The sequence below is a fragment of the Nicotiana tomentosiformis genome, chromosome 2 (genome assembly GCF_000390325.3).
Source record: "Nicotiana tomentosiformis chromosome 2, ASM39032v3, whole genome shotgun sequence".
Taxonomy (NCBI): Eukaryota; Viridiplantae; Streptophyta; class Magnoliopsida; order Solanales; family Solanaceae; genus Nicotiana; species Nicotiana tomentosiformis.
The window spans coordinates 87,581,130-87,595,774 of NC_090813.1; the positions used below are offsets into that span (position 1 = coordinate 87,581,130).

At 38.8% G+C, this 14,645-nt stretch overlaps 1 protein-coding gene across 1 annotated transcript; it reads left to right on the top strand.

Annotated features, from left to right (window-relative positions):
* Positions 1-10,262: 10,262 nt before the first annotated feature.
* On the top strand, positions 10,263-12,752 carry LOC104104845 (proline dehydrogenase 2, mitochondrial-like). Its single transcript, XM_009613030.4, has 4 exons — positions 10,263-10,913; positions 11,285-11,930; positions 12,020-12,257; positions 12,348-12,752. Exons 1-4 carry the CDS (start codon positions 10,338-10,340, stop codon positions 12,385-12,387), a joined length of 1,500 nt encoding a protein of 499 aa, XP_009611325.1. The 5' UTR covers positions 10,263-10,337; the 3' UTR covers positions 12,388-12,752.
* The last annotated feature ends 1,893 nt before the right edge of the window (positions 12,753-14,645 follow it).

A 14,645-nucleotide genomic window follows, 5' to 3' on the forward strand; every position in this document is an offset into this window, starting at 1 on the left:
GCTGCAGAAGCTATTGGATAGATGGACTAGGCTACACCCTCCTGTCTTCAGAGGTGAACGACATGAGGATCCCTAGGACTTCATTGATCGGTGCAGGGACAGACTGCACAATATGAGGATATTAGAAACCTATGGGGTGGATTTTACTACTTTCTAGCTGGAGGGCAGGGCCCGTAGAGGGTGGCAGTCTCATCTTCTTGGAAGATTAGCAGGTTCTTCTCCCTTGACTTGCTATCAGTTTACACGCCTTTTCTTGGATAGGTATATTCCACAATCCCAGAGGGAAGAGTTGCGGTTTCAGTTTGAGCAGCTCTAGCAGGGTCAAATGTCAGTGACCGATTATGAGGCGAGATTCTCTGAGTGGTCTCGACATGCACTTATGATACTTCCTACAGAGGAGGAGAGAGTACGGAGGTATGTTGCGGAGTTGCACTCCGGTATTTAGGACACTATGGCCTGAGAGGTTGAGATAGAGACTTCTTACCAGCTGGTTGTAGAGATAGCTCGGAGGATTGAGGGCTATAGTCAACTGGACCGAGAACTAATGCCACGGGATAAGCAGTTTCATTATTCTAGATGGTTCAATGGTGCTCTATCTGGGGGTAGGGGTTAGTTCGAGAGAGGTCAGCCTAGCAGGCTCACATATCCAACATCGCCACCTCCTCAGGGTGCTCCAGTTCGACCTTATTTTAGGGCCATGCCATAGAGTTCCTACCACCCACCAGCTATTTAGCGTTCCTCCAGTGGGTATTCTGGCCATCAGGGTCAGACTTCAGGTTGGCAGTCCTTCGTACCGAGAGGTTGTTTCCTGTACGGGGACTTCAGCCACGTGTGGAGGTTCTGCCCTAGGCTTCAGGGCAAGGCAGAGTAGCAGGGTTCTTAGCCTATGATTACAACACTAGTAGCCACACCAGTCATTTGGCTGCCTAGAGGCGGAGGCCAGGTAGGCGGAGGCCAACCAGGTGACACTCCAGCTAAATTCTATGCTTTCCCGGCCAGACCATATGCAGTGGCCTTAGATGTCGTGATCATATGTATTATTTCTGTCTGCGGTAGGGATGCTCCGGTATTATTTGATCCAGGGTCTACCTATTCATATGTGTCATCTCTGTTTGCTCATTTCCTGGATGTTCCTCGTGAGTCCTTGGGTACTCCTATTTATGTGTCTACTCCAGTGGGCGATTTTGTTGTTGTGGATCGGGTCTACCGGTCCTGCATTGTTACATTATGTGGTTATGAGACTAGAGCGGATCTTTTGCTGCTTGATATGACTGACTTTGAGGTCATCTTGGGCATGTACTAGTTATTTCTATATCACGTCATCCTTGATTGTCATGCCAAGACTATTACCTTGGCAATACCAGAGTTGCCTAGATTGGAGTGTAAGGGTTCGTCTGTCAGCACACCTAGTCAGATCATCTCTTTTATGAAGGCTCGACACATGGTCGAGAAGGGTTATTTGGCTTATTTAGCTTATGTTCGGGATACTACTGCAGAGACTCCGACGATTGATTCAGTACCTGCAGTCCGGGAGTTCTCCGATGTGTTTCCTTCTGATCTCCCAGGCATGCCACCAGATCGTGATATCTACTTCTACATTGATTAGGCTCCAGGTACCCAGACTATATCTATTCCACCATACTGTATGGCTCCAAAGGAGTTGAAGGAATTGAATGAACAACTTGAAGAGTTGCTGGCAAAGGGGTTCGTCAGGACAAGTGTATCACCTTGGGGTGCACCAGTGCTGTTTGTGAAGAAGAAAGATGAGACTATGCGGATGTGCATTGATTATCGCCAGTTAAACAAAGTCACAATTAAGAACAAGTACCCGTTGCCACGTATTGATGATTTATTTTACCAGTTGCAGGGTGCTAGGGTGTTCTCTAAGATCGACTTGAGATCGGGGTACCATCAGTTGAAGATTCGGGATTCGGATGTTCCGAAGACTGCTTTATGGATTTGATGAACATGGTGTTCAGGCCGTATATTGATTTGTTTGTCATTGTCTTCATTGATGACATCTTGATCTACTCGCGCAGCATGGAAGAGCACGAGCAGCATTTGAGAGTGGTGCTTCAGACCTTACGGGAATAGAAGTTATATGCTAAGTTCTCCAAGTGTGAGTTTAGGCTAGATTCTGTAGCATTCTTAGGGTATGTTGTATTAGGCGAGGGTATTAAAGTGGATCCCAAGAAGATTGAAGCAGTTCAGAGTTGGCCTCGTCCTACTACGACGACTGAGATCAGGAGCTTCTTTGGGTTAGCAGGTTATTATCGCCGGTTTGTGGAGGGATTCTCATCCATTGCAGCACCTTTGACCAGATTAACCCAGAAGGGTGCTCCGTTCCGTAGGTCTGACGATCGCGAGGTGAGCTTTCAAAAGCTCAAGACAACTTTGACAATGGCACCGGTTCTAGTGTTGCCTTCCGGTTCGGGATGTATACTGTGTATTGCGATGCTTCACGTGTTGGTTTGGGTTGTGTTTGATGCAGGAGGGGCGAGTTATTGCATATGCTCAACATCAACTGAAGCCCCATGAGAAGAATTACCCTGTACATGATTTAGAATTTGCCGTGATTGTTCATGCTCTTAAGATCTAGAGGCATTATCTTTATGGGTGTCCTGTGAGGTTTACATCGATCATCGTAGCTTGCAACATTTGTTCAAGCAGAGGGATCTCAATTTGAGGTAGCGCATGTGGCTTGAGTTACTGAAGGATTATGATATCACCATTCTTTATCATCCAGGCAAGGCGAACGTAGTTGCAGATGCCTTGAGCAGAAAGGCGGAGAGTATGGGTAGCTTGGCATTTATTTCAGCAGAGGAGAGGCCCTTAGCTTTGGACATTCAGTCCTTGGCTAACAGACTTGTGAGGTTAGATATTTCAGAGCCCAGCCGAGTTCTTGCATGCGTCGTTGCCCAGTCTTCACTATTGGAGCAGATCAGGGCTTGACAATTTGATGATCTACACTTGTTAGTTCTTAGAGAGACGGTACTACAGGGTGGTGCCAAGGAGGTTACTATCGGCGAGGATGGTGTCCTACGACTCCAAGGTCGCCTATGTGTTCCTAATGTCGATGGCTTGAGGGAGAGAATTCTAGAGGAGGCACACAGTTCTCGGTATTCTATTCATCCAGGTGCTACGGAAATGTATCGCGACCTGAGGCAACATTATTGGTGGCGGCGGATAAAGAAGGACATAGTTGCGTATGTTGCGAGGTGTCTAAATTGCCAGCAGGTTAAGTATAAGCACCAGAGGCCAGGTGGCCTACTCCAACAGATGACTATACCTGAGTGGAAACCGAAGCGCATTACTATGGACTTCGTAGTTGGGTTGCCGCAGACCTTGCAGAAGTTTGATGTAGTTTGGGTCATTGTCGACTGGTTGACCAAGTCGGCACACTTCATTCCGGTGGCTACCACGTATACTTTAGAGAGGTTGGCCTAGATTTATATTTAGGAGATAGTTCGGTTGCATGGTGTGCCTATTTCCATCATATCAGATAGAGGCCCTCAGTTCACTTCGTATTTCTGGAGAGCAGTACAGATGAGTTGGGGACCCGTGTAGAGCTCAACACAGCCTTTCATCCACAGACCGACGGGCAGTTGGAGCGGACAGTTCAGATCTTGGAAGACATGCTGAGAGCATGTGTGATTGACTTTGGAGGGCAGTGGGATCTATGCTTTCCCTTGGCCGAGTTTGCTTATAATAACAGTTATCAGTCAAGCATCGAGATGGCGCCATTTGAGGCTTTATATGGTCGGCGATGTCGTTCTCCCATCGGATGGTTTGAGCCCGGCGAGGCTAAGTTATATGGTACTGATTTGGTGAAGGATGTCTTGGAAATGGTAAAATTGATTTAGGAGCAACTTTGCACAGTACAATCCTGACAGAAGAGTTACGCGGATCAAAAGGTATGTGATTTATAATTTATGGTGGGCGAGAAGGTTCTCTTAAAAGTTTTGCCGGTGAAGGGGATCATGAGTTCGGGAAGAAGGGCAAGTTGAGCCCAAGGTTTATAGGCCCATTTGAGGTGTTGAGACGAGTTGCGGAGCTTGCTTATGATCTTGAATTGCCTCCCAGTCTATCAGGAGTTCATCCGGTTTTACACATATCTATGCTCCGGAGGTATCATGCCAACAGGTCACATGTATTAGACTTCAGCACGATTCAGTTAGATGAGAGCTTATGTTATGAGGAGGAAGCAGTTTTCATTGTTGATAGGCAGGTTCGCCAGTTGAGGTCCAAGAGGATCTCCACGGTATGTGGAGGGGCCAACCAGTCGAGGAGGGGACTTGGGAGTCCTAGGAGGACATGCGGAGCAGATATCCACACTTATTCAGCACTCCAGGTATGATTCTAGATCCGTTCGAGGACGAACGTTTGTTTAAGAGGTGGAAAATATAACAACCCGACCAGTAGTTTTGCTTTCTAGAACCCCATTCCCCTAAATAAGACTCCTCGTATGTGCTGTTACTGTTTCATGACTTGCAGGGATGGTTAGTTCGGGATTTGGAAGGGTTCGTGTTGAAATCGGAACACTTGGTTCCTTTAGGTTGGCCAAAAAGTCTAAGTTTGACTTCGGTCAACATTTTGAGTAAACGTCCTCGGAATCAGAAATTCGACAGTTCCAATAGGTTCGTATGATGATTTCGGACTTGGCCATATGTTCGAATTGAGTTTTGGATGATCCAGAAGCGTTTCAGCGTCTAATAGTCAAAGATGGCTCTTTGAAGGTTTTAAAGTTCTTTAAATTTAGTTTGGAGTAGGTTTTGATGTTATTGAGGTCAAATTGGGATTCCAAGATCGGGAATAGTTCCGTATGGTGATTTAAGACTTGCCCGCAAAATTTGGTGACGTTCCGAGTAGTCTAGGTATATTTCAGCGCATTCAGAGTTAGTTGGAAGAACTTGAAGTTCATATTTTGATTCAATTCGGTTTGGGGTGTGATTCTTAGTTTTGATATTATTTTACGCGTTTTGAGGGTGCGAGCGAGTTCGTCTTATGATTTCAAACTTGTTGGTATATTTGGGCGGGGCCTCAAGGGCCCCGAAGGCCATTCGAACGGTACGCAAATTGAGTTAAAACTCAAGAGGGCTCCTGGTGCACCAGTTCTGGTGTGCCCGCACCTGCGAGCTTTGGGCCACAAGTGCGAACCCGCAGATGCGGGATTTTGGCCATAGAAGCGGCTTGGAGCGTTTGGCCATGGCCCGCATAAGCGAAGGAGTTTGCGCAGAAGCGACCCCGCTTCTGCGATGAGAAGACACAGTAGTGAGACCACAAAAGCAGAAACACGTCCGTAGATGCGGCTAGTGCTGGTCCTATGGAGTTCCGCAGAAGCGGTCTTGGTGAGGCAGAAACGGGACCGCAGATGCGAAAATCGCAGAACACTTTGAGGTAAGTAATTTCTACATAATGTGAGTTGAATACATAGATTATGGGTAGATTTAATATGTAAAATTAGTGAAATCATGGGTTTAGATGAAAAACCTAGGTCTTTAATAAAAATGGGATTTAACCACGAAAATGATTATGGAATTTAGTAAAAATCATATATTTGAGTTCATGAGGTTATGGGTAACAACTTTCTTCAAATATTTCCGGAATCCGGGCACGTGGGCCCGGGGGTGAATTTAGGAATTTTTCAATTAGGGTTGGAAAATCACTTTAATAGTTGGGATATGAACTTTTGAACATGTATTGACTATTTTATATAACATTTGACTAGTTTCGAGTCGTTTGGCACCGAGTTAAGGGTTTAAAGCACAATTGTGGACCGGAAAGTAAGCTTTGAGACGAGGTATGTCTCTTTTCTAACCTTGTAAGAGGGAATTAACTCCATAGGTGAATTGAATTAATATATGCTTCTATTTGAGGGGGCTACGTACGCACGAGGTGATGAGAGTCCGCATGTTGCTACTAATTATGTTTATGTCTGGGTAGTTTAGGACCCAAATCATATTATACTTGCGATGGTTGCACCCTACTTGTAATTTAAGTGCCTAAACCATATTGAAACTTGATAAAGGAATTGTAAAAGGCTGAATTTCATTTACTTGAGTTTTGGACAGGTTACTTGACCGTTAATGAGAATTGGTGTTTTTCTTGAATATTAGCCTCTTAATAATCTTTGAATCGGTTGTTTATAAAGTATTTTCTCTTCTTGTGGAGCGGGCCGAACACCTCAGTAATAGAATAGATGCATCTATAGTTCGTGTCGTTCGACCCTTGGCAGTGCACATTTTATATATATTTGTATGTTGGATCGGGCCGTACGACCTCGGCATAATTCATGCGTAATAATTCTTGGAGCCCAATTGTAATTGATATTGTTTCATTGGCTTGAGAGATTAATTTGTTAAATGATGAAATTTAATTTGGGATTTACTATTAGTGAAAGAATTGTTTATTTATTTCTTGTTATTGAGTTTTCAATTGTATTTCTATAATCCATGCTTAATTATAATTTCGGTATTTATTGTTAGCCCATAGTAAGTGTCGAAGTCGACCCCTCGTCACTACTTATTCGAGGTTAGACTAGATACTTACTCGGTACATGTTGTTTATGTACTCACGCTATACTTCTGCACTAATCGTGCAGGATCGGAGGCAGGTGCATGTGGTTATCAGTCCGGCGCGCATCCTTGACTTTCACGAGACTTTGCGGCGAGCTGCCTTCCGAGTCCGTTCTGCAGCACCCGAAGTCTTCCTTTTGCTTTTATTTTCTGTCTATTTCACTTCAGACAGTAATGTAGTATTTTTGTATATTGTACTAGGAGCTCATACACTTGTGACACATGGTCTTGGAGATCATGCTCATAGGCACATGATGATTTTTGGATATTTACTCATCCCATTTGCTCTTAAAATTATTTATCTCTCATTTTATTTAAACTTTTACTTCCTATTTATGCACAAAATAAAAATCAGCTATTTCTAAAATGTTAAAAGAACTAATCACATGGTTAGTTCACCGTTAGCTTGCCCAGCGGTAACGTTGGGCGTCATCACATCCTATAGCAGAAATTGGGTCGTGACAGATTCTACATCTTGACATGTCCAGATAAAAATAAAAATAAGCTTTGTTGAGTAAAGAAAAAACACCATCCTTTAATATATATAGCATGCATATTAAGAAAAGTAGTCATCAACCCATGTAATACACGAGCAATTACAAATGAAAGATGTTAAAATAAAAGTTTTAAGAAAGAAATGGAATTAAGTATTTAGGTTTATTTAGCTGTTAATTATTAGGTACCATGCATCAATCATTATCATATCATTTAAAGAACGAACCCTTTGATGGAGTAGGGATTATTTCTGGCAATTTTTTGCCATTGATTAGTGGTTCAAAAGTTGGCCCTATATGAGTTCGGGGGATTCACATCTCTACGAACCCATACATTGTTGTGCCCACGAAAGGAAAAAAATAGCAAAATGTAATTATGTACCAAAAAAGTCTTCCTCGGCATTTTTGTTTTTTAAAATGAGCTGTACAATATGCAAAACTCTTGATCAAACATCACCAATCTCTTTATTTACGGCTTAGACCAGATAAGGAAAATTGCCAGACCTATAAAGCAATCATTTTAAGCTATCATTTAATCCCATATATGTTCGATGTATGCAGTAGATTTATTAATTTTAATTTATCTCTACGAACTGATTAAACAATAATTAAGAGAATTTATCTTGAAATTTTAACTCTAAGAAGTGCCAATAGCATACGACGTAAAAACTTCTTCTCATGCCTATGATTTATTTACCTAATTTATAAAGTTATTTACCATTTGTTATAAATTCTGACTATGAATTTCAAAATGTTCTATTATTACACTTTAATTTAAACTATGTAAAAGATGTGCTAATTGATTTACAAAGATTCCGAATCTCTGTCACATCAGTAGGATCTGCTAAAAGAAGAATATGAGCGCAAGAAATTGTCCTAATCTAAATACCGAAAACCAAGAACGGAAAATAAGGTCCTAATCTAAATACCGAAAAATACTAATGGAAAATAAGCAAAAAAGGGAATAGAATGCTTCCATATTAGGTGGCAGTGGTACCTAGTCTGACACACTGCTGACACAGCAAATTTTATCCTTTTCTGAAATACAGTAATTTAGATGCTAATGTCACGCCTAAGAAAACACCAACCAAATCGAAGCTGTTCCAAAACATAGTAACGGCTGTAACGCACCATTTATTTAGCTAGATAAATTCTACTTTCACACTTGGCACGTAATATACACGTCGGCCTATCGCGAGTGCTTTCCCAACAATCCCTGTTTTGGAAAGCCAATTACCATGGAATCTAAATCACGTGTTAGACGGTCTAAAGTGGAATTTTGATCCGTCAAATTAGAAAATCCTTTAAACCTTGAAGCTAAACAAAGAAGAAAATTCATTACACACTTTGAATATCGTTATTTAAATTCCAGTACAACGCTAGGTGATTACTTTTCGATACCAATGCCAAAAGATAATAGATACTCCTGTCCTTTATTGTTATGGTAATAAATTGTCAAAATAAAATTAACTTCTTTTCCCTCTTATCCCTAGTATAATAGAAGTAATATTTTTTGAAGATTAACGAGGAAAAAGATTAAATTTTTTAATAAGGTCAAATTAATAAAAAGGAATTGATGTTTTGCAAGGTAGTGCACGCCAAATTATTAAAATTAGCGGTGTACATAGGTCGGGTTGGTTCAAATTTTTCAATTAACAAACCAAACAAATGGTGTCGGGGTTTTAAATTTATAAACCAAATCAAACCAATAAAGTCGGGTTTTTCATCTCGATTTTTCTCGGGTTTTTCATTATTTTTTTCGGGTTTTCGAATATTTTACGGTAAAGTCGTAATAACAGAAAATATGTAATTTGTGCTCCAAATATTTATTTTAGTCACAGTAGGATACAACTATATAATGTATTTTTCAAGAAAATAAAATAATAATATGAGATGAGTTATAACATTATACTAAAATATTTAATAACAAAGATAATAAAGTCGCACAAAAAAAATATTACTAATTAATACAGCATAATAAAAACCAACACAATCTAAAAATACTATATAGGTCATGCTAAAATAAGTACAACTAATAAGTACTAGTATTAATTACACAACTAAGTACTAAAGAAAAAGATAAACTAGGTTATACATTTTCATTATAAATCTATGCAAAACTAAAAGATAGATATCCAACACTATTGTCATTCCTAGTATTGAATTGAATTTCTTTTATTAGCATTAATATTGATTTGAATTTTATATGACTTACTACCTTTATGGGCTATAAAATTGATTGGACCATTCACGAATGTCAAGTCCAAACTTTAAATAATACGTTTAAAAATAAAACAGTGAACACGTTTAAGAAATATTTATAAATTATATTACAATAAATATATATATGTATAAAATATTTATAAAAATTGTATAAATGTAATGTCGTGTTGGTTTAGTTTCGGTTTGACTTTTTTTTAGTTAAAACCAAACCAAACCAATTATGGTCGGATTTTATTTCCAACACCAAATCACAATCAGGTTTTTTTTCCGGTTTAACTTGAATTATCGGGTTGGTGCAATTTATCACTTTATTTGTACACCCCTAATTAAAATTACATACATTTATTTATTGCTCCCATATGATAATATGGGCTATTTGATCAAATTTGCTAGCCATGAATGATCTAAAGATTCCCTTGTTGGAATCTGATATTGAGGCGGAGATTCTGATTCTTTGACACCACATTTTTTATTTATTTCAAGTGATGAATAATAGATTATCAAGTGAAATCATTGGCTAACTAGTAAAAGTGAGTTTTAATTCTAACAAGTGGGCTTAACAATAGAAGAATAATCTAAGTTTGTATTAATTTTGTAACAAGAGGGCTTTAAAAAAAGAATTAATTCAAAAAGTATGCAAAGAGCCGCAAAGCAAAAAAGACAAGTTGGAGTACAAAGTGGTCACGAACTCAATAATCAGAAGTGTCCAAGAAACTAGGAAATATTCAATCATAATTAAATGTAATACAAAAAGGCGGAATTCAAGACAAGTGGAACAAATAACAGCTAAGAGATAAAAATTTAACCGTGAAATACAAATGGTGGTACTGACTATCCACAGTGATACATCGTCAGTCACAACACAGCATCTACTCAGCATGATTTAAAAATTCTAGAAATTACCCGTATTTTAAGTTATCACTTTGACCAAATATTCACTGTTCCTCCTCTATAAATACCATGCAATATTAAGAAACTTTACACATTCATTAAACAGAGAAAGAAATAAACACACACAAATACAAATTCCGCCGCCCACCGTTGCATGGCCAACAAGGTTGTTTGTCCGAAACTCCTCAAAAACCTCGGATTTCATGTCCGCCGTTTAAACTCAGCTCCGTCTCCCCTTTCCGCCGTCCCGCCTTTAAGTTTCACCGGCGATTTTAACGCCACCACCGTCACGACACCAAATCTGGTGGACACCGTACCACAGATTAATACAGTTCCCGACAAGAATAACATTATCAATTTTGACGATGTTAAGGAGCTGTTTTACGGCGTTCCTACCTCAAAGTTGATAAGATCATCGCTGACGCTACAGATGGCAGCGATTGAACCAATGGTTGATATGGGGATGTGGGTAATGAATTCTAAGCTCATGGAAATGCCTATTTTTAGGGAGGTAATGTTGGGGTTTGTTAAGAATACATTTTATGAACATTTTTGTGCTGGAAAAGACTTAACGGAAGTCCGTAGGACCGTTAGCAAACTATCGGACGGCGGCTTAAAAGCCATGCTTGATTATGGGGTGGAACATGCCACCCACAATGAATGTTGTGAACAGAGTATGAAGGCCTTTATTCAGACAATTGAATCAACCAAGTCACTTCCACAATCTTCGGTAAGATCGAAATCCTAAAGATTCTTTTTGGAAGAAACTTGTTTCTGGTTTTAACCTAATGTGTTCTTAAATTTGAGGAGAAATGGTAACTAATTTAGTAGTAATATTCTAATATTCCTGAAAAGGAAGATCTTCTGTACATAATTTAATATTTTTTTGAATGTTTTTATAAACGAAAAGGAATTCAAAGATTCACTTTTATACTAAAAGAATCTTTCAGATTCTTCCAAAATTCTTGGATCTACTTTCAATTAACAATAAAGATCTGACTTTTTGTTTTTGTCTAAATGAAATGGGATGTATAATCAAACTTTGTCAACGAAATAAGAAAGATCTCTAATAAAGTTACTCCATTATATATGATGAAACAGACTAGCTTTGTGGTGGTGAAGATAACTGCAATTTGTACACCTCGGCTGCTCAAAAGAATGAGTGATTTGCTGAGATGGGAACACAAAGATCCTTCATTCAATCTTCCTTGGAAGCAAAAGACACTTCCACTTTTCGCCGAATCAAGCCCTCTTTATCATACTTCGAAAAAACCAGAGCCTCTAACGGTAGAGGAAGAGCGTGATCTGCAATTAGCTCACAAAAGACTTACGAAAATTTGCGAGAAATGCTTGGAACACGACGTTCCTTTACTCATTGATGCCGAGGATACAACTATTCAACCTGGAATTGATTACATGGCTTATTCTGCAGCAATTAAGTACCACAAAGACGATGGCCCTTTGATTTTCGGAACAATTCAAGCTTACTTGAAAGACGCGAAAGAAAGAATGGCGATAGCGAAAAAAGCTGCAGAGAAAATGGGAGTTCCAATGGGATTTAAGTTGGTGAGGGGTGCTTATATGTGTAGTGAGAGAGAGTTGGCTTCTCGATTAGGATTCCAATCTCCAATTCATGATAGCATTGAACAAACACATGCTTGCTTCAATTCTTGCGCTGAGTTTATGATTGAAGAGATTGCTAATGGCTCTGGAGCGGTTGTTCTTGCTACTCATAACATTGAGTCAGGTAAAAATCAGAAAAAGTTTGGGCTTTTAGTTGTGTCTTTTATTTAAAGGTGTTGTCTAACCAGTACAATGTGTTTTTGTCATAAATAGGAAAACTTGCTGCAACTAAAGCAATAGATTTGGGAATCAAGGATAGTCAAAAGCTCCAATTTGCTCAGCTATATGGTATGGCAGAGGGACTTTCTTTTGGCCTGAGAAATGCAGGATTTCAAGTGAGCAAGTATTTGCCATTTGGACCTGTAGACCAGATTATGCACTACCTTATGAGGAGAGCTGAAGAAAACAGAGGCATGTTATCTACATCGGCATTCGACAGACAACTCATGAGGTAAACATCAGTACCAAAATTTTCTAAAAGATAGAAAGATTTTTATATATACTGGACGCGTTCTTAATTTGATTCGGTATGTGTTTGCAGGAAGGAGTTGAGCAGGAGACTTAAAGTGGCAACTTCTTGAATTCATATTGACAATGGAAGTCTATATTAGTAAGTAAGAATAAGCGAGGAACCATCCCCCAACTACTGTAAATAATTCAATGGCGTGGCAGAAATGATCTTGATCAGGCAAACCATCTGGTTAAAATGCACAAGGAGCATATTCAGGGGATATCTTCTTGTGTTATTTTATGAAAATAAGCTATGTACGTAGCCTCTTAAGTAATCTTAGAGTTGGTATCCTCACTGACCAGAAAAAGGTCCACTTGTAGTATCTTTTTGCCTATGCGATTTTTAGGTCTATTATATTGTAGCACCTTTGTTATATTTGGTTTCGTATTAGAAATGGAAAAAAGGTACACAAAGTGGAGCCGAAATGTTGAAAAATTGCAAATGTTTATTTATTTCTCCCTCATGATTATATGGCATGTTATTCTTAGATTTATTGGCCATGATTAAAATAAAAAATTCCTTAACTATAGAACTAAAGATGCAAAAAGCAACTAAGTAATATTATTGGTTAACTACCAGGTTTCAAATTTGGTTTTAATGTCTAAGCATATGGCTTAACACCAGAAAAATAATCCAAAAATGTCACGGAATTAAAGAGCCGCAAAATAAATGACAAGTTGTTGCACCAGAAGGCACGAACTCAACATCAGAAGAATCGATGAAACAAGACCATTCGGGTTCAATCATTTTAAAGCAATTTGATGTACAAAAAGGAACATGCAAGTAGGCAACTGGTGGACCTATGTTTCCGAACCTTAATCGTGAAAAGGACACATGATAATATAATAACCCTCTCCAATGATACATATATTATCTATAATGGCGCATCATTTTCATGAAATGTCAATTTTGGGATTCATACTACGAATTCTAATAACAAAAAAAAAAAAAAAGGAAATTGATTTTCTAAAAGTTATGCGTTATATGTAAAATAATAAAAAGCTTCAATCTCAAGTTAGTTGCGGACAGATATTTGAATCATGAACAACCATACGATGATTTAAGTTCTCGTTGTGCCTAGCTACTTAAGTAAAACTCTTCGGGAGGCTGCAAACCCCTTGTCATTAATGCTTGAGCATGATTTTTACGTACCACGTCGTATACTTTATATCCCCACCAAACAGGCAAGTTGTTAGATGCAATATTTAATGAACCCTTATTTGCCTACAAACATCTGTAACAATTGTAACTTTCACAATCCGCAGTGAATCATGTCTCTATCACAATCAAATAAACAAAGTCTTTATGAGATATCATGACTATATTTTATTAACAGATCAGACGATGTATTAAACAAAGATATCTTAATTACCTGCATAATTCACCTACCTCAAAAGTGGATCTAGAATAAGGTGGGTTCGACCTTTAATGTTTTGGAACAACTTTGTACTCTTACAATTATGAATGCAAATCGATCTATTCATATTCGTCTAAAATTTCTGTGGAGCATTACTACATCTGCCCTGCCTACCTCCGAAATTTCGTGGAAGCTTCATGAACGTCCAAATATAGAACTGACATCCAAAGTAACTCTGGAGATAGTTGAATTCCAAGTTAGAACAACGTTACAGTAGCTCCAGCTCATTAATTGGCCATGTCCCAACACATACCATTCACCTAACACACTCCTCTCTGTGTGAAAATAGAAAGTTGAAAAAGAAAACAAGAATCAGAAATCGTGTCCAAACAAGTCTGAAATCTCTTTTAACACCTGCCAAACATTTTTCACTCATTTGTTACAAGTATGCACTTCAAAACGTTACAACAGAGCCAAGGGCTGTCCTGTATAATTTTTCCTCGCTAGAGAAGGTACCCAAGGAAACAATAATTTCTGTAGTTCATTGCTTATAATATAAATCATAAACTTTGCTCATTCTATAGCTTCCATTATGTATTCTCTTTGATACACAAACATGAGCCCCAATAAGAGAACTACTAACATTGTACAGTTAGATGCTTCAGCCATGAATTCCAGTTAAAATGAGCAGAAAAAACACATTTTATCACTGATGGGTACGTAGATACAGATAAAGTATTGCACGCTCAACAATTTCATAAAAGGAAAAGTAACAGAATCTTTTACTGGTGCAGAGACAGAAGCCTACAAAGTACTTCATGCACAGTACATATTTTTATTAAGTGGAAAACTATATCAAAATCTAAAGGTTAAATCATGCTTGGCTCCGCAAAAGAGACAAACATGCCCTGCTCTACAGGGGAATGAGTTCTGGTGCAAGTGATGGCAAAATCTATGCAAGTTTAATTTTC